The 25,433-nt window shown below is 42.7% G+C and overlaps 2 protein-coding genes across 5 annotated transcripts; both read left to right on the forward strand.

Moving 5' to 3' along the window:
• Positions 1 to 377: 377 nt before the first annotated feature.
• On the forward strand, positions 378 to 13,029 carry polr2a (RNA polymerase II subunit A). The gene is made up of 29 exons (XM_080896355.1): positions 378 to 725; positions 1,470 to 1,602; positions 1,693 to 1,829; positions 1,945 to 2,118; positions 2,210 to 2,491; positions 2,582 to 2,743; positions 2,836 to 3,056; positions 3,153 to 3,285; positions 3,375 to 3,499; positions 3,667 to 3,877; positions 3,977 to 4,186; positions 4,273 to 4,441; positions 4,545 to 4,639; positions 4,769 to 4,972; positions 5,062 to 5,284; positions 5,376 to 5,559; positions 5,691 to 5,862; positions 6,304 to 6,409; positions 6,691 to 6,896; positions 6,991 to 7,254; positions 7,375 to 7,582; positions 7,669 to 7,769; positions 7,868 to 7,972; positions 8,078 to 8,260; positions 8,380 to 8,583; positions 8,669 to 8,855; positions 8,981 to 9,094; positions 9,207 to 9,356; positions 9,530 to 13,029. The coding sequence occupies exons 1-29, from the start codon at positions 639 to 641 to the stop codon at positions 10,678 to 10,680; spliced, it is 5,901 nt and encodes a 1,966-aa protein (XP_080752481.1). The 5' UTR covers positions 378 to 638; the 3' UTR covers positions 10,681 to 13,029.
• A 2,821-nt stretch (positions 13,030 to 15,850) lies between these two features.
• Positions 15,851 to 23,908, forward strand: LOC308404978 (transmembrane protein 272-like). 4 transcript variants are annotated; one of them, XR_013973241.1, is made up of 10 exons: positions 15,851 to 15,932; positions 17,404 to 17,479; positions 17,560 to 17,610; positions 17,695 to 17,859; positions 18,373 to 18,555; positions 18,883 to 18,953; positions 22,047 to 22,116; positions 22,211 to 22,261; positions 22,399 to 22,557; positions 23,382 to 23,908. XR_013973241.1 is itself a non-coding variant. In XM_080895327.1 (6 exons), the coding sequence occupies exons 2-6, from the start codon at positions 17,419 to 17,421 to the stop codon at positions 18,903 to 18,905; spliced, it is 483 nt and encodes a 160-aa protein (XP_080751453.1). In that variant the 5' UTR covers positions 15,851 to 15,932; positions 17,404 to 17,418; the 3' UTR covers positions 18,906 to 21,166. The 4 variants fall into 4 exon arrangements, 2 of the variants coding, with proteins under 2 accessions (XP_080751453.1, XP_080751452.1); XR_013973242.1 differs by lacking the exons at positions 22,047 to 22,116; positions 22,211 to 22,261; positions 22,399 to 22,557; positions 23,382 to 23,908 and adding an exon at positions 19,048 to 21,166 and having other exon boundaries at positions 18,373 to 18,953; XM_080895327.1 differs by lacking the exons at positions 22,047 to 22,116; positions 22,211 to 22,261; positions 22,399 to 22,557; positions 23,382 to 23,908 and having other exon boundaries at positions 18,883 to 21,166.
• Positions 23,909 to 25,433: the final 1,525 nt, after the last annotated feature.

Raw genomic sequence — 25,433 nt, forward strand, 5'->3', positions numbered from 1 at the left:
CGCAGTCATTGGTCAACTCTTTTCAGCTACTAAATATTAACGAGAAAAAGAACGAATCCGAAGGCTTTAAATTGAATATTCACATTTTGGATGTAAAATATGCTCAACACCGCCTATTCTTGCTTGATGTAGCCAATAGGAATTAGCTTGGATTAAATCAACGCCCGCCTTTAGCTTTCATTCGCTGACAAAAACAAGCGTGCCCTCCAATTGGTTTTACGTGCAATAAAATAGATTATTCATTTAACTGGCTTGAATGGCCAATGAGCGTTTTACTACGGGTATCCACGTCCCACCTTCCGAAGAGTCAGCCCCTGTCTTTGTGAGTGGGCCAACCCGTAGTAAGACTCAATCTATATAAGCAAGCGTTGGACCTCTCAACATTCAGTAGCGCTTAGAGCGCTCCAGAGTGTGGATCAAAAAAAGGGAGGGGAACAGTTGGTAGTCAGCTTATATATGATTAAACAAAATTAACTCGGCTTTAAAGGCAACCGACAGCAGAGGTCCCTGGACTATCGCCTTCGGAGACTTTCCGGTCACCGTTGGCGGCCTGACCAGAGTCGTGGTGACAATTTAAAGGCTGTTCCTGCTCACAAAGCGGCGTGCCGAGGAAGGACGCGTCTCTTTGAATAGACAGGATGCACGGACCGCCCTCCGGCGACAGCGCATGCCCATTGCGCACGATCAAGAGAGTTCAATTCGGCATCATCAGCCCAGATGAACTTGTAGGTTTTATTTATGGAGGGTGGGATTTTCGTATTTTAAATTATATTACATATCACATACGTTACATTAGTGTCTTCAGTTATAGTGTAATTTAAAATATGGGGCAACGACATGGTTCCGTTTACAATGGGGAAATCCTATTGTTAGCGTAGCCTAGCTAGCTAACAGTAAGTAAGTAGCTTGAGCTAACTAGCATGTTGCAGGAAGTTTGTGAACTTAAAGAACATCATTATTTAAATAAATCTATGCTATCACATGAATGAAACCCCATTTTATTAAGGCGTATTGATAACTGGGCCCAGTGTGGAGATGGTATTTTGGTGTCTGTGAAGCTCTTTGATGTGTTCATTGCGTGTTTGAATTTTAACACTGTATGCACAATAAAGGCATCGTTACTTCAATAAATTCAGAGCATTTTTAAACCTGAAGGTTGTTTTTTAAGCGTGACATGACTGATATTTGATCAGTTTCTTGGTTTGCATTTTTGGTGATTTTTTTTTTTTTTTTTTCATATAGCTAAAATTTCAATATGAAGTTATCGTGGGCAGAGATTCATGTTTTTCACGCACAGTTGTTAGCGAAACAACACGTGTTACGTGGTGTGTACACGTGTTACTTTTTACTTTATTATATTTTACGTTATTACATTATTGAAAGAACTTACAAAATGAATATGTATCGATTTTTGAGACATGATCAGTAATATGAAGAAAGTAATTTACTTTGCTTTGTTTTCTCCCCAGAGACGGATGTCCGTCACAGAATGGGGAATCAAGTACCCCGAAACAACAGAAGGAGGACGTCCGAAACTTAGTGGCCTTATGGATCCGAGACAAGGGGTCATAGAGCGAACTGGGAGATGTCAGACATGTGCAGGTATTGTCAATTTAGCATTTATTGTCCCTATATACTCTTTTAAAGGTGGGCCATGATGTCATATTGTTTACATTGCTTCTCTTTCTTCAGGCAACATGACTGAATGTCCAGGTCACTTTGGCCACATAGAACTAGCAAAACCAGTTTTCCACGTTGGCTTCATATCAAAGATTATGAAGGTTCTTCGGTGTGTCTGCTTCTTTTGCTCCAAGCTGCTAGTGGATTCAGTAAGTAGTAATAATACAGTACTGACGTTTCACTAGAAAAAAAAATCTTATTTCTGTCCTGATGTTTCAAGTTTGGATTCTTAAAACACCTTAATCCATTACTGTTAACCTATAGAACAATCCCAAGATCAAAGACATCCTCGCAAAATCCAAAGGACAACCCAGGAAGCGTTTGACCCACGTCTACGAGTTGTGCAAAGGAAAAAACATCTGTGAAGGCGGAGAGGAGATGGACAACAAATTTGGAATGGAGCAGCAGGAGACGGAGGAGGATCTCACCAAGGAGAAGGTATTTGGGTGGGGCCTTTTAGTCACCGTGTACAAACATTCGTGGAATGGCTCAGCTATTTAACCTCATCCTTCCCTTATGGTTTACATAGGGTCACGGGGGCTGTGGACGCTATCAACCACGCATTAAACGCTCCGGCTTGGAGTTGTATGCTGAGTGGAAACACGTTAATGAGGACTCGCAGGAGAAGAAAATCTTGCTGAGTCCTGAGCGTGTGCATGAGATCTTCAAGCGCATCGCGGATGAAGAAGACATCATCTTGGGCATGGACCCCAAGTTCGCCCGACCAGAGTGGATGATTGTAACTGTGCTGCCTGTGCCTCCACTGTCTGTAAGGCCTGCTGTAGTGATGCAGGGCTCAGCTCGCAACCAGGTAAAGGACAACCGAGACTTTTTTTTCCCCCCTCCCATATATGTGAGAGCATCCTAAATCATCATGACTTACTTAACTTCTGTTTTAAAGGATGACTTGACCCACAAACTGGCCGACATCGTCAAAATCAACAACCAGCTTAAAAGAAACGAGCAGAGTGGTGCGGCTGCTCACGTCATAGCTGAAGATGTGAAGCTGCTTCAGTTTCATGTTGCCACTATGGTGGACAATGAATTGCCAGGCTTGCCAAGAGTATGTGTGTACTTTCTGGCACCATAACGAAACAGATAAACATTCACGTGAGCTCATTATCATCTGCTATAACCAATGTTTTTCTACATCAGGCGATGCAAAAGTCTGGCCGCCCTCTCAAGTCCATAAAACAGCGTCTAAAGGGGAAGGAGGGGAGAGTGCGAGGTAACCTGATGGGGAAGCGTGTGGACTTCTCAGCTCGAACCGTCATCACCCCAGATCCCAACCTGCAAATTGACCAAGTGGGCGTACCACGATCCATTGCTGCCAACATGACCTTCCCAGAAATTGTCACACCTTTCAATATAGACAGGTACATTTTCATTTAACGTAATGATTTGTGCCTTCAAGAATTTTTTAATTTGAAGTGAACTTGTGTCAGCTAATTCGTTCGGATTATGTCTATCAGATTGCAAGAACTGGTACGACGAGGAAACAGCCAGTATCCCGGAGCCAAATACATCATCCGCGACAGTGGAGACAGAATTGACCTGCGATTTCACCCAAAACCAAGTGATCTTCATCTGCAAATTGGCTACAAGGTAAGAAGGAAAAAATACATAATTAAAGCCTGACTTGATTTGCAATCCTGTGTATGTGTTCAGACTAAAAAGCACTATTTTCTGTGTAGGTGGAGAGACACATGTGTGACGGGGACATTGTCATTTTCAACCGACAACCTACACTACATAAAATGTCTATGATGGGGCACAGGGTGCGGATTCTGCCGTGGTCCACATTTCGACTCAACCTCAGGTACTCAATGACTCATCTTCTTGTCTTGAAAGTAATCTGAGTATCTTGAATTCGTTATGTTTAGTAAATCTTTTACTATATTTGTTATTAGCAGTTCCTAACGCTGTCAGTTGCAAATAGCTGTAATACAAGTGTTTTAGCGTTTCTAACATTTCGTCTCCATCCAGTGTCACCACGCCCTACAATGCTGACTTTGACGGCGATGAAATGAACCTCCACCTGCCACAGTCGCTGGAGACGAGGGCAGAGATTCAAGAGTTGGCCATGGTGCCTCGTATGATCGTCACACCGCAGTCCAACAGGCCCGTCATGGGTATCGTGCAGGACACTCTGACTGCTGTTCGCAAATTCACCAAAAGGGACGTCTTCTTGGAGAGGGTAAGGAGATTCGTTTCATCACCAGCAGTTCTTTCTCTTAAAGGATCCTAAATGCACAGTGCCTTTTGCACTCATTTAATTCTTTTATCCCCGTTACAGGGTGAAGTGATGAATCTCCTCATGTTCCTCTCCACCTGGGATGGGAAAATGCCTCAGCCGGCCATTCTCAAACCTCGTCCTCTGTGGACTGGCAAGCAGATCTTCAGTCTTATCATTCCAGGACACATTAATGTGATCCGCACACACAGCACCCACCCTGACGACGAGGACAGCGGTCCTTATAAGCACATATCACCCGGCGACACTAAGGTACAAAGGCCAGACCGTCTATGTATCAGTTACAGACTGGAAACTTATTACACTATAAGTAAACTATTTATGATCTCTTTCATCAGGTTATAGTGGAGAATGGTGAGCTGATCATGGGCATCCTGTGTAAGAAGTCCCTGGGAACATCAGCTGGCTCCCTCGTCCACATCTCCTACCTGGAAATGGGCCATGATATCACCCGACTCTTCTACTCCAACATTCAGACTGTGGTCAACAACTGGCTGCTCATCGAGGGTACGAAATCAGAAGTGGAGCTTTATCGCTATATTTCTGAATAGACATTAAATAAATATTCCCAAATTGATTGTTTTCATAATAAGCCCTTCTATTTTAACAGGTCATTCCATTGGTATTGGTGACTCCATTGCTGATGCCAAGACGTACCTTGACATCCAGAATACGATCAAGAAAGCCAAACAGGATGTGATAGAAGTAAGAACAATGTTTCATAAACGTCTCAAACTCGAGGCTGATTCTTATTCAGCTGGTTCACCAGTTTTTGCAGATAATAGAGTGAAATTTTATACAGGAAAATAATTTCTTTGACTCTCTGTCTGCCAGGTCATTGAGAAAGCTCATAACAACGAGCTGGAGCCGACCCCTGGTAACACACTGAGGCAGACCTTTGAGAACCAGGTGAATCGCATCCTTAACGATGCTCGAGACAAAACGGGATCCTCTGCCCAGAAGTCTTTGTCCGAGTACAACAACTTCAAGTCCATGGTGGTGGCTGGATCTAAGGGCTCAAAGATTAACATCTCACAGGTAAAGGAGTCCTCCTTACCACCTTGCATTAGAGTAATTGGATTTGATTGGAGTTCGAGACACTCGACTTGTCTTTCCTCCTTATTCAGGTTATTGCTGTGGTGGGGCAGCAGAACGTGGAGGGTAAGAGAATCCCGTTTGGCTTCAAACATCGCACATTGCCTCACTTCATCAAGGATGACTACGGTCCTGAGAGCAGAGGTTTTGTGGAGAACTCCTACCTGGCCGGCCTGACACCAACAGAATTCTTCTTCCACGCCATGGGAGGCAGAGAGGGTCTGATTGATACAGCTGTCAAGACAGCTGAGACTGGTAAGTCTGTGCAGTCTGACCAAAAAATGGAGAATAAAATTTAAACGCAGGACAAGATGTTTAAGGGAAAAAAAAATTGCCCCATTTATAGGTTACATCCAGCGTCGTCTGATCAAGTCTATGGAGTCTGTGATGGTGAAGTATGATGGCACAGTGCGGAACTCCATCAATCAGGTGGTGCAGCTGCGATACGGTGAGGACGGCCTGGCAGGAGAGAATGTAGAGTTCCAAAATCTGGCAACAGTGAAACCCTCGCACAAAGCCTTCGAAAAGAAGTGAGTCACGCACCTGACACCTGCATGTGTTCAATCACAGAAGTGGTGTTTTAAAATGATTTTAAGATCTGTGCTGAGCATTTTATTCATTTTTTTTGAAGTGGTTAACATGCCTCATCTGGTATTTCCAGGTTCAAGTTTGATTGCACAAATGAGCGAGCACTGAGGCGAACGCTGCAAGAAGACGTGGTGAAAGACGTGATGACCAATGCTCATGTCCAGGGCACCTTGGAAAGGGAGTTTGATAAGATGAAGGAGGACAGGGAGATCCTGCGAGCAATTTTCCCTACTGGTGACAGTAAGGTGTGTGAGATCACAGTAATAGATGTGTCTGCTCTCTAACTCCACTGCCCCCCAAAAACCCTAAAGGTAGTAAACATGAATGCATCTAAAAACAAAACTATGGACGTTAGACGTCTGGTATAAATCTCATGTTGCACAGATGATTCACACATTTTTATTAAACTAATTAATAAAGCTGGCGTGTCTGTGGACCTTTGTGCACCCACTTTTCTTTCGGCCATGTTTCTGTCTGCTAATCATTCGTGAGAATAAATACATAGATCAGCATATTTCTTTTTAATGGGCCACAGATTTCCTCTGAGAGATGTCTTCACTTTTATAACCGGAGCCAGTCAAAATGTGGGACGCTGACTGAATTGTCCCACATAAAGTGGGACAACTGGTCAGCTTGACTACTGAGAATGCAGAAATACTCATTCTGCTATGCTGCTTCACCTGCAGGTGGTGCTGCCGTGCAACCTGGCCAGAATGATCTGGAACGCTCAGAAGATCTTCCGAATCAACCCTCGAACTCCGACAGACCTCCATCCTCTCAGAGTGGTCGAGGGTAAGCTGAAAAATAAGAAATCTCACTGAAGCTGCAGCTCTTTATGTTCAAGGATGAATTGTGCGTGTGGAGGCTGTTGGAGCTGAGAGATCATGACCTGGCCTCAGGTGCTTCTTAAAGCTTTGTAAAGCCACTTGGTGAATTCCTGCCTGTTATATAACAAGCGGAATGATTAGATCAACATAGCTCCAGTGTTCTGACAGGGAGGAAAGGTGTTTATTTTTTCTGTAGCGTACACCACTGTAGACAAAATTTCAGTCTTTGTGCATTTGCATCCTCAGGTGTTCACGACCTGAGTAAGAAGCTGGTGATTGTGAATGGCGACGACCCTCTGAGTAGACAGGCCCAGCAGAACGCCACCTTGCTCTTTAACATCCACCTGCGCTCCACACTGTGCTCCAAGCGCATGACCGAGGAGTTCCGGCTGTCCACCGAGGCTTTCGATTGGCTGCTGGGAGAGATTGAGACCAAGTTCAACCAGTCTATTGTGAGTTTAGCACATTGACGCGAGGGGTTTAAGCGTTTTTAGGCTTCTGAACAGCTGAACATCACATTTTGTTTTCCTGCACCTCCTTTTCCAGGCTCACCCCGGTGAGATGGTGGGTGCTCTGGCTGCTCAGTCTCTGGGAGAGCCAGCCACTCAGATGACCCTGAACACTTTCCACTACGCCGGCGTGTCGGCCAAGAACGTAACACTCGGTGTGCCCCGTCTGAAGGAGTTGATCAACATTTCGAAGAGGCCAAAGACGCCTTCACTGACTGTTTTCCTTCTGGGTCAGGCGGCACGTGACGCAGAGAGGGCCAAAGATATCCTCTGTCGGCTGGAGCACACAACACTGAGAAAAGTAAGAGGAAGTCATTGTATGTACCTTTATTTTGATGGGATCTAGAGGAAGCCACAGGAAGTGTCATTTTTCAGAAAATTGTTCGGTCCTAATGTACAAGCTGGATTCCTTTTCTCTCAGGTGACGGCCAACACCGCCATCTACTATGATCCCAACCCACAGAACACGGTGGTGGCCGAGGACCAGGAGTGGGTGAACGTCTACTACGAGATGCCCGACTTCGATGTGACACGAATTTCGCCGTGGCTCCTGCGCATCGAGCTCGACCGGAAGCACATGACAGATCGCAAACTGACTATGGAGCAGATTGCAGAGAAGATCAATGCAGGTGGGGTGTGGACGCAAATTTTCTTTTCTTTCTTTTTCCCTTTTCGGAATGAATTTACCATAATGTAACTGTGGCGTCTCTGTCAGGTTTTGGAGAAGACCTCAACTGCATCTTCAACGACGACAACGCTGAGAAGCTGGTGCTGCGAATCAGAATCATGAACAGTGATGAAAACAAGTTCCAGGAGGTGAGCAGCAGTGATGATTTTAATAACAGTAAATTCACTCTAGTCAGATTTTATATTTATTCATTTTCTTTATTTTTAATTTTTTGTTTCCTGCCTAGGACGAGGAGGTGGTGGACAAGATGGATGACGACGTCTTCCTGAGGTGCATCGAGTCCAACATGCTGACAGACATGACTCTGCAGGGCATCGAGCAGATCAGCAAGGTAATGGATAACGCACATTTTAATGATTGCTGCAGGAAAGTTAATGTTCTCAAACTCCTCCCTAAAGCCTGATTATAAGTTAAAGGCGCACCTCCTCTCCTTCAGGTGTACATGCACTTGCCCCAGACTGACAACAAGAAGAAGATCATCATCACAGAGGACGGTGAGTTCAAAGCCCTGCAGGAGTGGATCCTTGAGACGGACGGAGTGAGTCTCATGAGAGTGCTCAGCGAGAAAGACGTCGACCCCGTCAGGACCACCTCCAACGACATTGTGGAGATATTCACGGTACAAAAGCATAAAAATGGTTTTATCTCAGTGGAGCAAAATACTGTTGTTTTTTGTTTGTTTTTGTTGTCCTTGTTATTTACTTTCCCCTCTCCTCTCCTGCTTTTTCTCTCTGTTAGGTCTTGGGAATTGAGGCTGTGCGAAAGGCTCTGGAGAGGGAGTTGTACCACGTCATCTCCTTCGACGGTTCCTACGTCAACTACCGCCACTTGGCTCTGCTCTGTGACACCATGACCTGCCGAGGTCACCTGATGGCCATCACCCGTCACGGCATCAACCGCCAAGACACGGGACCGCTCATGAAGTGTTCCTTCGAGGAGACGGTATGAGAACTAACTACTGAATTATTTTTAATCTGAATCATGAAGATTTTGTCCTCATAGTTATGTTCTTTTATTTTCTGTTTAGGTGGATGTGTTGATGGAGGCGTCATCCCATGGAGAGTGCGATCCCATGAAGGGTGTGTCAGAGAATATCATGCTTGGCCAGCTAGCACCAGCGGGGACGGGCTGCTTCGACCTACTGCTGGACGCTGAGAAGTGCAAATACGGCATGGAGATTCCCACAAACATACCCGGCATCAGCGTGGCTGGACGTAAGTGGGGGAAAGTCTGTTGGATAGAACCAGGGATCGTTTGTATTGCAGATTTATTTATTTATTTTTTACTTTTTCTTTTTTCTTTATACGATATTTATGTTCCGTCTCCATCCGATTTGCAGCCACGGGAATGTTCTTCGGCACTGTGCCCAGTCCCATGAGCGGCATGTCCCCTGCTATGACCCCATGGAACACCGGAGCTACCCCAGCCTATGGCGCTTGGTCTCCCAGTGTTGGTAAGTGTGTGTGAGCGCCTACATTGCTTTGTGGGCGGGTTTTTTTTTTTCTTGTTTGTTTTTTAATTTTGTTCTTCATTTACTGATGTTTGATTTTTAATTTACCCTCCAGGCAGCGGCATGACCCCTGGAGGAGCAGGGTTCTCCCCCAGTGCAGCATCAGACGCAAGTGGCTTTTCTCCTGGTTACTCCCCTGCTTGGTCTCCCACTCCTGGCTCTCCAGGATCTCCGGGACCTGCCAGCCCATACATCCCATCTCCAGGTTAGATACTGACTGGGCACATTTGATCTCTTGTTTGGGCAGTTACCTTGGATACACGCTTCATAATGTCTTTAGATCCATTTGTTGTGTTGTGTTAAATCTGCATGCATTAAAGTCAAAGACTCATCCTGGATGGTTTCTTACTCATCTCTAAAATGTCTCTTCTTCTTTAGGTGGAGCCATGTCACCAAACTACTCCCCCACTTCCCCCGCCTACGAGCCTCGTTCCCCAGGTGGCTACACCCCACAGAGCCCGGGCTACTCCCCTACCTCTCCGTCCTACTCCCCCACCTCTCCCTCTTACTCTCCCACCAGCCCCAACTACAGCCCGACATCTCCTTCCTACTCGCCCACCTCGCCCAGTTACTCCCCAACTTCTCCTTCCTATTCGCCCACGTCTCCTTCCTACTCTCCGACGTCTCCCTCCTACTCCCCCACCTCTCCCTCCTACTCTCCCACCTCCCCCTCCTACTCTCCCACTTCGCCCAGCTATAGTCCGACGTCGCCGAGCTACAGCCCGACGTCGCCCAGCTATTCACCCACCTCACCGTCTTACTCTCCCACCTCGCCTTCTTACTCCCCCACCTCTCCATCCTATTCGCCCACCTCGCCTTCGTACTCCCCCACGTCTCCTTCCTACTCGCCGACCAGCCCGAGCTACAGCCCCACATCACCAAACTACACCCCCACCTCACCCAGTTACTCCCCTACCTCCCCATCTTACTCCCCGACATCGCCATCTTACTCCCCGACTTCTCCCAACTACACCCCGACCAGCCCCAACTACTCACCCACTTCTCCCTCGTACTCACCCACCTCTCCGTCATACTCGCCTTCCAGTCCACGCTACACCCCGCAGTCGCCCACTTATACGCCCAGCTCACCATCATACAGCCCCAGCTCGCCCTCTTACTCCCCCACCTCACCCAAATATACTCCGACCTCGCCTTCATACAGCCCCAGCTCCCCAGAGTACACTCCCACCTCCCCCAAATATTCTCCCACGTCACCCAAGTACTCCCCAACATCGCCGAAGTACTCTCCCACTTCTCCTACTTACTCTCCGACGACTCCAAAATACAGCCCCACCTCTCCCACCTACTCCCCCACCTCCCCCACCTATACCCCCACCAGCCCCAAATACTCTCCTACATCCCCCACTTACTCCCCAACTTCACCCAAATACTCACCCACATCTCCCACGTACTCGCCGACTAGTCCCAAAGGCTCGACATACAGCCCCACCTCCCCTGGATACAGCCCCACCTCCCCCACCTACAGCCCGGCCATCAGCCCTGACGACAGCGACGAGGAGAACAACTGATGAGCTGCGCAGGAGAAGGGGAGGCGGCTAAAAGAAATAACAGAACGGGGACGAAGCTCCATCGCCTCGTGGGAGACAACTAAACGGACAGCATCTTTAAACAGCTGGAGGTGACGGAGCTTTTAGCCACTGGAGGGTCCCAGCTGTGATCATTTCCTGTGAGGAAAACTCAAGCCTGGGACCATCCGAAGGAGCTGCCACCCCCTCATCTTTAACCCCCCCCCCCCCCCCCCCCCCCCCCAAAAAAAAAAGTTCAAAACTATTATGTGAAAGACTTGAACTGCTTTGCCTGAAGGAAAAAAGGCTGCCTTTTTGAAATAGTTTTTTAATTTTCACTTGGGGTGTTGAAGCAAAACTGAGAATCCCTCAAGAGGATGAAAAGGAGAGGAAGATGTGGTGAATATTTAAACTGTGGAGGGGGAAATGAGTCTCTTTTTAACTTTATAGTGTCCTGCATCCAGTCTCTCTCTCTTGCTCTTATTAATTAAATGGTTGTTTTTTGTTTTTTTTTTTTTGGTTCCTGGAACGCGTACATATTGCCAAAAGCCTTTTCCGAAAAGCTAAGCAGATTGTATTCATCACCAAAAGCATAAGCTGGAAGGAAAATCGAGGAGGGTTAGCCTGCGCCTTTTTGTTTACTGCACATTTCACCGAGGTGTGTCTTGTGAGACCCCCTGCCCAATTTTTTTTTTTTTCCTCCTGCTTTTGTAGAAGAACACTTGCTGCCAGTTGTTTTGGGGGCTCGAGTGCAATTACATTAAAACATGTCGTCTCCATTAACGCATCCATTACAGGAGAGAGAAACTGGCATGCAGTTTATACAAAAAAAGACGCTTCTCATTCAGAGCATCTTCGACTGCATAAGCGTATGTACCCATCGGCCTCGCACTCTTCCTCCTTCACACCCCAGAGCGCTGAATGATGTCATAAACACCCGCCAGCATCCTATTGTCCTCTGCTATTTTGGAGACTTGTGCATCAAAAGCAAGAAAAAGAAGAAAACTTTTCCAAATGATCTTCCCCTGATGCGGGAGAATTTAAAGATTTCTATTAAATAAAATAGAAGGATTGTCTTTACTTTTCAGTTCAGGAGGAAATGGGGCAGCCGTGGATGAGGGATACTAGTTTGGCATTGCTGCTTCTGTCACTGTTTGCATGAGTAACACATGTTGATACATTTTGATCAAGCTTTAGTTTGAGCATTTTTTTCCCACATCCATCTGGCTTTTCACTAATCATTGTCCCATCTCTGATAGTTGATTTGTACACAGGTTTATTTGGACTATTTAAGAAAGAAAGTTAACTACTATTCTGTGTGAATAGAGACAAAGTAAGACTTCTTTTTGGCTTTTCACTTGTTTGCTTTTGGTGATTTTTATAAACCTGTTTCCAGGAGGCTCATGTTCACACACTGTGGATGAAGAGGGCAGGGGGTGAAGGAGGAGTGCTTTACTTTTACATTTTTCTCCCACTCACGACTTACTTTTCTGTTCACTCTCAGCTGTATCGCATTTTGACCGATGTCACCAGGTTGTGAAAGAGGAAAGGTTGAACTTATTTTTATTTTGTCCTCGGTAAGAGTAACGATTTTGTTTTTTCTTTGAAAGCGGAGATCGTCCAGAGAAACGGCGCCTTTGGCCTCTCTTTAAAACACTGTTACCCACTACATTAGTGTGAGCTTTCTTTTCAGTGCGGGTGCTTTCTCTCGTGCTTTGATGATGTCAGGGAACAGTCTGTACCCCTGATGGAAAAACTCATCTGAATATTTTGGACTTGCTGGATCCCCTTCCCTTTTCCCTCTTCATCCATGAGTGATCCTCATTTCTGAAAATCAGTGTTTGTTTTTTTTCTTTCTACAAGTGTACCTGTGACGAGGGGAATCATAGGGAGGAGAGCAGGTGTTGGATGTGATTGGGAGTCCCGAGGCATCGGTTGGGTTTTGTTCTGAAAATCTTCAAATGTCTACTTTTGTAAAACACTGCTTCCCCAATGGGTGTTGAATTTAAAGGACTGCATCCCTCTGGCCTTTGACAGAACCCAGGTTTGGTGACTGCACTCAGTAAATATCTCGGTGGACGCTATGTCTGCATCCAATCCTGTAGTCTTAAATATGTGCTGTTCTCTCAATGCAGGTCATCGGGACTCCCAGTGCGAATGAATGAATGGGAGTGTGTGCGTGAGTGAATGAAGGGTGATGCAGAGTGTAAAGCTGAGGAATGACTTTACATGTGTGGGCAAAGGAAGGTTTAAATTAAAGTTGCCACTGTATAGAAATCAAGTCATGATCTCATTCTGTATCTGTTCTTTGTTTTTGACTTGAAAAAACCGAATAAAAGTTTTACTATAAAATTGTTTTGTCTTTTTTAAATCAGCATCTACGTTTAGTAATTATTATTTCAGGCACTTATAAATCTGATAGCAGCATTCAGTTTTCCTGCTAATAAAATGTAAATTGAATGGAGAAACTTGGAATGCATCTGGAAAGTATTCTCAGCCATTGTGTCATATTTTGTCATTTCAGTCTTACTCCAAAATGGATTAAATTCACTTTTCATCTCAAAATTCTGCACACAATAAGTCCAGTGAATTGTCTGCTGATCTCTGTGACAGGATTGTATCCCAGTGAACTCAGCAGCTTCATCTCTAAAGGGGAAGACGTTTGTAAACCAGCAGGACTCTTCCTAGAGCTCTCTGCCTGACCAGTCAGGGAGGTGACCAAGAACCTGATGGTCACTGTAACAGAGCTCCGACGTTGCTCTGTGGAGAGAGGAGAGCCTTCCAGGAGGACGATCATTTCTGCAGGATTCCACCAATCAAAACTGATCGAATGAGCAGACTGGAGCCACTCAGTCTCAGAAGCCTGGAAAAAAGGCAGTTTTGTCTAGGATGACTTAGTTTTAAGTTACACATGAATTAACAAGTAAAGCTCTCTCTGCTTTCATATTAAACAGCTTCTGTCTCCCTCTTTGCAGCCAACCTTTACGTCACTGCCATCTTGTGGCCGCAAGACGGCAGTGACTTATTTGTGGAGACTTTAAAAGGAAGTCAGTGATTTGGAATCGTGTTTGACAAACTTTCATTAGGAAAGTCCAGATTTTCACTTGATTCCCGTTTTCCTCACGTGTTGGAGACTCACTCTGAAAGCATGTTTGATTTACATCATCATGTTGGGACATTTTCTTCATCAACTTATTTAGATAGAACTATAAATCCCTCGGGTGGGTTCCTCTGGAAAATTCAGTAAACTTATCTCTTATGGATCTATAAATTAGAGAGGCTGATGCTGTCAGAGGTGTAAACTCCCATCAGTTCACTGGATGGGCTTTTTGTAAGGTGACACTGCAGAGAAGCAGCTCTGAACAAACCATTATTTGTAACCAAAACGGTCAAAAGCTCATCTTAAAAATGAAGCCGTGACAAATGAATACAGAGCTCAGGTATGAGGTCCTTTTAATGTGTTCCTGTTTGAAGCTCATTGATTGCTTTGTGCTTATTCTCCTGTGTATTCGTCACTGTGAGATCCTTTCAGTGTTTGCTCCTGCTTTGAGCTGATTTCAAACATCATGTTGATGTTTGTGTTCACCTCCTGTACATCTGTGGTTTCATGTCTGTGGCTGCACTGTTTTTGACTTTCTATCACAGACACGTCAGCACTGACTAGCTTGAAGTCGAGGAAGACTGTGTCCAGCAGGAGGCTGAGTGGATCTCAAAGTCTTTGCCCCCCTGCAAAAACCTCCTCTCCCAGTGGGAGCTGGAGTGCCTTGGGTAAGAGTCGTGAACATATGTTCAGTATGCAGCCAGTATTCAGCTAAAGTCAGTGACTTGAAGAGCAACAGAAACATGTACAAGGAGGAGAAAATCTTCTGACTTCCTCCTCTTTGTACTCGTGTTTGAGATTGCCTAACCTGAAGCAGACGTGCTACATGAACCCCACTCTACAAGCATGATTGCTCTTTCCTTTATCCACCAAGTTTGCAAATCATTACCAGGAAATATAAACTAACCTTCTCTCTTCTTCACCGAGTTCCTCCGCTGAGTTCTCCGCTCGAGTGTGAGTCCTCTGAGCTATAGGCAGATGTAGCTGTCGCCAACAAGTCTTACCTCTGCCCTGTTAGACTTCACATTAACCTCAAGATGTTGAGCTGCAAAAAGTAGGAACATGGTAAACTTTGAATGTTTTAATGTTGCTGTTGATATTTCTTAATCACCGTGAGTCTGTACTGTTTGAAATTATGGGATTCTGCAGATGTGGTCTGCAGTTCTTTAGGTGGGAGGACTACCTTCTTACTTTCAGGTATGTGTGCAGGCACTGCTTTGACTTTCGGAGTCAAAAAGATCAAACTGCAGAGGGTTATTTACTGGACTTTTAGAATTAGTGAGACTGTAAATTATGTCATCACCTGCACTAATTGGAGGTCACTAATCCTGGCATGAGTAAACAAATTAAAGTCCTCAAACTAACTGAGAGAAGTAAAACTGACTGTTTTTTCTTATTTAGTGCAACAGCTCAAGTACTGAAACATACTGTAGCTTTCATCTGGCTGAGCCTTTTCTTTTTAGATTTATAACATTTACACACTGTGCCTGAGAGAAAACACACTTGGCTGACTGCAATAATATTCAAACGCCACTAGATGTCCCCCTAATGCCTCTTATCATCCAGCCTCTGTGTTGGTCTTCCAGTTCGGCCTTTTTTCAGTGTGGTTGTAGCCCATGGGGCTTGGCCTTTAATATGGAGATGGTACAAGGGCTTGCTCCAAACTGTGCCATAGGCCCTCTTCAGATCAGTCAAACATGGCACAAAACAGGTAGCCAATCAGAATCGCAAAACAGGAGCAAAAGAAACTGTTCGGCATTGGCAGAGAAGATTTGGTAAGTTTTTCATGGGCACAAACATCGCACTCAACTCTGCTGCCCAACCAACAAATGGGTTGAGCAGCAGCATCATTTGAGTGAAAAGGCGGGGCTCTAGAGTTCGACCAATTTCTCAACAGTGCAAAAAATAAAATAAAAAATAAAATAAAATCAAAAAATCAAAAATCGAATGGCCCCATTCGGCAAAAACAAAAAAACAAAAGTCTCCGCACTCTGATAGTCTCCATGTAATCAACAACAACAAACACACATTATGCCCATATCATGGTCTAAACCAATCAGAGATAGTCAGGGGCGGGACTTCTCTGATTGGCCGTGGTCCAGATATTTCTGTAGCTCTTCTTGTCTACATTTGAAAGTGCGGCGGATAGAGGGAGGTGAGTAGCGTGATTAACGCAATATCGATTCATTAAATCCTGAATCGACTTTTAAGTATAAACGTATTTTTGACAGAAACGCCAGAATCTCAGGTTAAAGCTCACAAAACTATTTCAACAACCGCCAAACAGCTAAAACGGTAAATGAGAGCAGGTTAACTGATTCGACATAAAAACGTCAGAATCAGCGAGATGTCGGTTTTCTGACCTAACGGCACGTACACGGACACGCTGAAAGTCGAAAGCACAGATCCGGTCTTTGTGTTTACGTCACTTTTTTTGCGCTAGATTCTGATGCTGCAGGTTTTTTTTCGATCTCCAACCAAAACTGACTGAACCAGCAGCAAAAAAAGATCCAAACTATGCTTCACATTTGATAAACATCGTCACGAATTCCCTCTTACTTTTGCTGTTTTGCTTCCACCAAAAGCACATCTGGCACAGCTGCTCTCTCTCTCAGTATACTTCAAGAACAGTTTTCTGTCTCAAATCTGTTTTCTGCATTATTCGTTGGCTTATTACGCACAAGTTATGTACAGTGCTGTCGGCTACTGTTTTTGTTTTTGTTTTTCAAAAATGACCTCCACAAGAAAGCGTAATGTCTGCTGTTTAATAGCGAAGAAATTTCAACTTTTTAAATATTTACATTAAAATTAAATTTTTTCTAAATTATGCCAAATTACTGCTAAATGATCATAATTATAATATTTCTGAGTGTCTGAGGCAAAATTGAATCAAATCGAATCGGGACTTCGTGAATCAGAATCAAATGGATTATAGAAATCAGTGATGATACCCAGCCCTAGTGAGTAGCCTAGGCCCGACAGAAGTGGATGTAGCTGTGGGTAATGAGAAAAGATGAAAAGAAGGATTGATAACTTTTTCGTTAAGGCCTGATCTGTGTGAAATTCATAGCCAGTGCTCTGACACAGAGCCATCAACGCTGAAAAAGCACAGTGTATCCAGAAAGCTCATTATATGCTGCGCTAAATGCACTGCCCAAGTTTCCCCTCTCCCCACTGCCTTTAAGCAGCAGTCAGCAGCAAACAGGTCGTCAGAGGAGGCCGATGTGATTAAGTTTAACATTGTCTACAATATTGCCAAAGAGTGCCAAAGTGCCAAAGCACTTTAAGCACAAGCACTTTTTAAGTAACTTATCCTTCCTATAGAACTGTGCTCCAAATAAAGAACTTTGTTAGTTAATCATTTACAAATCAATAATGTCTGTATGGACAGCAACTTAAAAAAAAAAGTGAACTTGATTAAGCAATGCGGTTGAAAAATTTGGGTGCACCTAGCCTTTGTTTTGTGCAGCATTTACAGGGTGTAAACCCACTTCCCTTTGGGGAAGGTTTTGTTTAAAGTTTGCTTGGTCACCTGGTTAGATTTACTGCTTCTGTGATTCTTGAGTCACTTGAGTCTTGTGATAGTCGTGAACAAAGCTGAACTTCTGTGTCTTTATCTTTTGAAGTTTTCATTGGAGACGATGCTTGACACGTACACACTGACATACGTCTACAGACGTAGACCTCCATTTGTGGTCGTAGGTAAGAACTGGTGCCACGCTGACCTCAGCAGGACCATCATCAGACAGATGACTTTAATATGTGTTCTGTTTTTGTCTCAGGATGTTTCCAGGTGATTTTGTTTGTCATGCACATTGCTCAGCTCATCATGGGTAAGCACAGGTGCACTCACTGTTAGACAGATGTAGACATTTTCATAAATGTATACAGTTAGGTATTTTTCTGTGTCCTAAAAGGAGCATTGAACCTCCATGACTGTCCCAGGGAGCCCTTTATTCCCATCTACCTGCTGGTGGTTGGAGTGGTGACCTTGCTGTTCTCCATCCTTCAGTGTTGCCGCAACTGCAGGAGCGCCTGGAGCTGCCTCGTTTCACTCTTCGTCTTCTGCTGGTTCATTGCTGGTAAGCTGAAAAATGGAAGAAAGCAGTTTTGTTTTGTTTGTTTGCTTCCCAGAAAGCAAATGTAAGACTCAGCATGTAGGTAAAACCTTCAGACATTCGCACCCAATTACTTCCTGATCTTACTGCTCATATGTTACTTCCACTGGTTGCCTTGGTTACCTCCTCCAGACCACACTATTTATGTGTGTTGCTGCATTGTTAAATAAACTAACACTGTCTGCACTTCAGTCAAATCTTGATTGTTTGATTTTAAATTCACTCTGCTGGTGAACAGAGGTAAATAAAATAATGTGGAACCCATTGATTTCATGTATGAAAGTTCTTGGTATGGGCAGCACCAAAAAACCAATAAAGCATGTGAGAGAAACAGATATGGTAGGTGTACCATAATAACAAACATTCATCAGCGTTATGTTAATGAATCACACAAGTGCACTGGAGAAAGAAAATAAATAATAGTCATGAAACTCTTCACTTCTATATTAAACATTTTATTTTTGCTCTGTCTTTCAGGAAACGTGTGGATCTACTCCGTCTATGAGCCCAACTACAATAAGACAGCGAGCCCGCATATGTACTGCGACAAAACACTCTACCTGTTTGCCTTCTGGACCATGAACCTGAACTACATCCTTTTAGGCTTCTCGCTCTTCTGTCCCTGTTGCTCGTGCTTTTTTGTTTTGCCTTTACCCTATGGTGAATAAACAAAAAGCAATGAATACTGTGGATGGTGGTTTATATTGAATAACGATTTAAAAAGTTATCTTACGTCATGTCGTAATATGACACGTTCATCATTGGCTGATGTGTTAACAGGTTCCTTTCATGTGAGAATATGAAAGTAAAGACATTTATGTCCTTGTATGCTGTTGTATTATTTTAAGCTTGATTTGTATGTTAAGTAATACTTTCACACACTTCGCATTTTCTGATTTGTCATCCTTCTGACACTCTTATCTTTGATTTACCTGACATATACAGACAGCCTGAGCTTGTCTCACGGCTTCCTTTGTGTCTCTGTAGGCTTCATTACTAGCTCGTCATGATGCCAGAGAGTGATAGACCTCAACACACTTGCATACCTCAACCAATAAGTAAGAAAGTGATTTTGAACAGTTTTGCACACATCTGCTGCTGCTGCATGGTGTCATTTGTGAATGAAACCATATTGTGTCTGCTGTCCGTCAGATTTGATCTCCATGGTATTCTTCATCATGTTTGTTGTTCAGGGGATAGTTGGTAAGTGAGAGAGGCACTATAATCAGAATGAATTTATCTACATTCATTTAATGTGTTGGAAATAAAACTTGAAAATTGAAATAACATAATGAAATAATGAACTGTGGAACAGCAACTTGACACTCCTCATTTTCGTGTTTGTAGGATTTGTGCACATTAATAACTGTCCGAGGCGCCATTCATCCCCATCTATATGTTCCTCTGTGGTCTCATAATCGTCTTCTCTGTACTGAGCTGTTTGAAGAACTGGTGCAATATTTTCTGTTGCTAAATGAACAGACTAAATGAACAAGTAACTTAGGAATAGAAAATAATCCTCTCGATGACAAAGTTAGGATTTAGCTAAAGGAGTGGCTGATTGCAGATTCCTCTTAGAAACACTGGTTACAGCGATGTCACATATAGGACTCTATCCACCAGTTTTTGGGGTATATTTACGTGCGATCATAGCAACACCTACAATAAAAAGAAATAAAAATAAACAAATAAATAAATAAATGTGCAGAACAAAAAGAACTCAAATCTGACTTCTAGACAGCATGCACATTTTTCTTCAAGTCATTTGCGCCACTTCTTCCAAGTCCAGCAAAGAACTGACTGCAATAACATGCAAAGACCACTAGATGTCCCCCTAATGCCTCAAATCACACAGCCCTTAATGCTTCATTTTTGATATTAAGCATTTATTTTATTTTATTTTAATTTATTTTGTTTTGTTTTATTTATCACACCAGCCTTCATCGTGGCTGTTGTTACTGTACTTGAAAGGATGATAGCATTACTACTACTACTGATAAGAATAAAATTAAACATTATTACTCCTTCCTGATCAGTTTATCCAGCTCCAGTGCTGATCCCCCAGCAGACCACAGTAAAGTACGCTGTGCTCACCACAGCTGACTGATGGAAAATCAACATCACTTTGCTGCACATGTTTAAGGATCACGGCTCTTACTGCACATCACCAAATCAGCGAGTGCTCTGCCCAGCCTCACACACTGTGTCCAGTTTGTCAGATAGTCAGTAATCCATGAGATGGTGCACGTGTTTACTGACACTTCCTGTTGTCCTCCTCTCAGTAGCAGCATCTGAATCTAGTTAAAGGTATTTGAGGAATCAAAGGTGATCAATAACTCTAGTAACAAGCAGATGATTGCATCATCCACTGACAGATTTGTCCTGCAGAGCATCAGAGATGTTTTTACCTGGAGTCTTGGGTGGTTTAGCCACTCCAGCACCTTCACCAGATGTGATGTGAGGGTAGCTGGTTAATAGCCGTTAAGCTCTGATGGTGCTTACTTCTTTGGGTAGCAGATCCCAATATTTGAAAGTCAAAAAGTTGGCTTAATTTCTTTAGTTTAATACATTAAAAAAAACTTTGCGTGATCTCTCAAAGAGCTCACCTGTGGGAAATATCACATCTGCCAATGAAAGATGTTGCTGCGAAGGAATAATAAATTCCTTCACAGCAATTTTGAATAATAACTTCAAACTTGTGTCAAAAATTTCAAATTTTGTTTGGCAAAATGAATAAAAACTTCTCAACAGATGGGCCATGTCACATAAGGTTTATTTACTGTAACATGCCAATAAGAAATCTGAGTGTACCCAGTGTAAAAATGCTCAGTTAGTGCCTGATGACCTGAAGAAGATGTGGATGTCTTGCTTTTCATCATCATCCTCCATTGCTGATGCTAGCTGCAGCTCTGTCAGTGAATTTGGATTTCAGACTCAACTACTGTACACTCTTCAGGTTTTAGATATATTTTCTGATTGACCGGGTGCTTTATCAGGTTTTATGTGTTGCCATGGTTATTTCTGAGAGCTTTGTCAAGTTATGAAAAGTTTAAACACGCATGAGACAACTTGCAGCTCACCACCGTTGTCTTGCCATCTTTGTTTGTTGGTCTTCAACACATCCGAAGATCGCTGCTCACTCCTCTGAAACTCTTGTTCTTCCTCTAATCCAGACGTGTTCTGGTACCAAAGTTTGACACCAGCTGATTTATTAGTACAGACGGTTGGTATCCTAAAAAGTAGAGTTTGGTATACAAACCTATTGTTTCTACTGTTGGCGTCTCCTTCTTTGTAAGTCAGCCAGTGTGGTTGTGTTAGTCGCTCTGGCACAAACAGCACACCAAAGCTGATCCAAGTGTTCAGTGTGTTTGAGGTCAGGACTGCAGGCAGGTATTACCATCCAAACTCCACCTCTGTCAGGGCGAGCGTTGTAGCGATTGCCACTGGTTTCAGTCTTGTGTTCCCAGTGATGCGGATGCTGACGCACACTATCACAATGACTCAAAACTTTGCCTTAGTCTCTGTCATGGTATCTGTGTATCTTCGCTGATGTCTGCTCGTCACTTATCCATTTTTTAAAATTTCTAAAACAGTAACTGTAATTCAGAAAAAAAAGACAGATTTCATGCAGTTTTCATTCATACTCACGATAAAATGAAAATGTACCTAAAGTAGGAGGAATTATCCTGGAATTTTGAACTGTTTGACATTTGCTGCACAGAGCCAACAACACCAAAAACAGTTTGGGGTGTTGTTCTTTAAGGAATATGGCTGAAGAACAAGTATTAAAGTGAAAGTCACTGTAAAAGGAAGTGTAGACAGCAACACTTTCAATCTGACAGCACTATATATTGCCAAGTTCTCATGAAACTCTCTCTCTTCAAAGACAAAGACCTGTCAGTCGTGCAAACAGGTAGGCCTTAATCCAATCACTTAATACATTTAAGGTTTATTTGATAACTATTTGATATACATTTATATCCATTTGTTATTCAGATTTTCGACATGCTGTATGTTCAGTATCATTTCATTTTCACAGACTAACGAATAACTGTTTATAATTTGTCATACTTATTCTAGACTTATCGTTTCTTTTACCGGACATATAGACAGCTTGAGCATGTCTCACAGCCTTGTTTGTGTCTTTGTAGGTCCATTTATAATTAGTCATAATGCCAGAGAGTGAAAGACCTTATTTCACCTGGATACGTCAAACAATAGGTGAGAGAATGATTTAAAATGTTTTTGCACACATCTGCGGGTGGGGCTTGGAGTCATTTGTGACTGAAATCACTTTGTGTCTGCCTTCCTTCAGCTTGCACCTTGCTGGTTTACCACATCATGTTTTTTCTTCAGGCGATCACTGGTAAGTGACAGACGCTCCATATTCAGATTGCATTCCTTTTAAATGTATTTTATGAAAACAATGTTTAAAAAAATGAAATAACCAAAATGATGTAATAACCATTTGACCGTCTTTATTTTCATACTTGTGGTTTGCAGGATTGGTGCACATTGATGATTGTCGAATCGACCCCTTCATCCCCGTCTATCTGTCTGGTTATGGATTCATAGCCGTGTTCTGGTTGTGGTCTAAGAGGTGGTGTGGTATCATCCTTTGGTCTGCATCCATCGCCATTGTCTTTATGTGGTTCATCATGGGTAAGCGTTATAAATTATACAGTTTCTTAACAGTGCAGTACTGAGAAATATTACACATAGTCTGCATAGCATAAAAAAATAGCAACACGAAAACCCAGAGATTTTTCACAAGAGTAAAATTATTGGTGATTATTGGTGAAATATCCCTATTGCTGCTTTGTGCTTGCTTGAAGTGTAAGAAGTTTCCATCACTCTTATTTCCTTTTACATGATCACAGTTTTAAATAATAAAGTTATTGTAGATGCAAATAATCTTCATGAGATTAATATGACTGAAGGTCAGGCTTCAGGCTGTAATGAATGCTAATACAAAAGAAGAGTCACAATTCACAAACTGTGATGTGTTGTTTTCTGCTGCTTTCAAGTGGCTGAAATTCACTGGTGCAGCTTTTAAGAAGAAGAGCTTTGAAACTAAATAGAAATAAATAATTGAATAATTGATTCCATGCTCCCTCTGTTCCGTTTCTTCCTTGTCACTCTTGTCTCTGTGCTCCATGGTCTGTTTTTGTGCCTCCCTAAACCTGTCGTGTCCACGTCGCTGTGTCAAATCTGCTTTTCTGCTTCCTGTTTTATTTTGACAGTCTCCCGTCGGGGTGCGTAATGTCCTGTTTTGCCCACCTCAAAAAAGACATGTCAGCCGTGTCTCCCAGCTGTTTCCTCTTGTTCACCACTTGTATTTAGTGTCTGCGTCTTTCCCTGCTCATCGTCTTGTCGTACCCTGTGTGCGCGCATTTGTGTCTTCTTTTCCTGCCTCCTGCACAAAGACCATGACGGTAGCCAATCATGATCAAGCTTTCTTAACTGATTCCTTTATATTTCTCCAGGTACCATTCGCATCTACTCCGTTTATCAACCTGACTACAACAAGAACACTAAAGACCCCGATCATTACTGCGACAAGACTCTCTACCTGTTTGCATTTTGGACCACCAACCTGGCCTTTGTCCTCTTAGCTGTTCTTTTTTTCTCATATTCTTTAGCTGTTTATTTTCTGATAGAAAGTGATGACAGTGAGGCTCAAACGCTGCTTGGGGATAACCAAAATAATGCAATGTTTATAGTTAATTTTTTTCAGAGGTAAATCTCATTGAGACATGAGGTCTCTATTTTCAAGAGCAACCTAAACATGACTGAATCGAAATCATAATTCACTTACTTTAACTTATATACAGCCAATTCACAACAATAGTAAAAACAGCTAAAGTGCTCTGTATCATAAAGACCTCACAATACTAAAACTTGAAACCTGAAACGTTTGCAATTACCATGTAATTACCAACTAATGATTTATGTCTAGTCACCCCCCCCCCCCACCCCCAATTTATCTAGCCCTCTTTCCTTTGAAAAGTATATATGCTGTAATTTTTATGTATGTTAATGATATCCATGTGTGAGTTATGTTTTATTTACTTGTAAATAAAAGAAAATAAGAATAACATAACGTTGTTTTATTAGCCTTATTGTATCTTCTTCAGTTTTCATATTTCATATTTTATGCATACAGATCATACATAGGGCTGGGTATCGTCACTGATTTCTAGAATCGATTAAATTCCGATTCACAAGGTCCCGAATCGATTCGATTCGATTCAATTAGAATCTGGGAAATTTTGCCTCAGACAGTCAGAAATATTATAATTCAGATCAGTACATTTACATATTTTTGTATCTATAAAAAGGAAGCTGACACTTTCGAGACTTTATCAAAGGTGTGAGCATCACAGCAGGTGCCTTTGTGTCAAAGTAGCTGAAGATAAAACACAGAAAAACATGAAGGGGATTTTCCTGGCCTGGGATTTTACAAAAATATTCTGCAGTACATCAAAAACAAAAGAAAACCATTAATCAACATATGAACATTACCTCTGACGTTACAGCGGTTTTATTACAGACACAGCGTTTTGCATTTTGCATAATTTTAAAAAGTTTACATTTGTTTAGAAGCCTATTGACCAGCAGAAATGAGGCTTTATTTTCGGAAGTAAGTAAAAGGAAAAAAAAAACATCGGCCGACAGCGCTGTAAACAATGGTAGACATGTGGTAACAAGCAAGCGAATAATGCAGAAAACAGATTTTTAGACTGGAAACTGTTCTTGAAGTATACTGAGAAAGAGAGAGCTGTGCATGAAGTGTGATTTTATCGTGGTGGAAACAAAACAGCAAAAGTCAGAGGGAATTCATGACGATGTTTATGTGAAGCTTAGTTTGGATCTTCTTTTGCTGCTGGTTCGGTCAATAATGTTTGGAGAGAGATCAAACTAACAGCTTTAGAATCAGCGCAAAAAGGGCGTAAACACAAAGCGCGGACCCGCTGAAACATCAGAATCTGCGAGCTGTCGGCTTTCAGCCCCGACCGTGTCCAGGCGGTCGGGTGAGAAAGGCGACATCTCACTGATTCTGATCTGCGCTTTGTGTTTACGTCTTTGTGCAGAAGCTGCTCTCATTTACTGTTTTAAATGTTTGGTGGTTGTCGAAATTTTGTGAGGTTTAACCTGAGATTCTGGCGTTTTGGGCAAAATAAATTAAAATCAAAAAAATCGATTCCACGTTATCCAAGCCAGAATAGATTTTAATTGATAAATCGATTATAAAAACCCACCCCTAGACGCAAATACATTATATTGTGACAACATAAACAACATAAAAAAATCTGATGGTACTTAAGCGGAACTCGAATGAAAAGCCAGGGTTTAAAAAATGATTTTCAAGATTTAATTAATTCTATTATTTAAAAATTATTCTTGGTATTATATGTTAGCAAATGTAGATCAAATCATTAACTTCAATGGATTGTAGAAAAGACGCAAAAGGGAACAAGTTATTTTCTGATGACCTTCTGTCTGCGCTGGCAGTTTATGATGCACACTCATGTTCT

This window comes from Rhamphochromis sp. 'chilingali', assembly GCF_963969265.1.
Source record: "Rhamphochromis sp. 'chilingali' genome assembly, chromosome: 1".
Taxonomy (NCBI): domain Eukaryota; kingdom Metazoa; phylum Chordata; class Actinopteri; order Cichliformes; family Cichlidae; genus Rhamphochromis; species Rhamphochromis sp. 'chilingali'.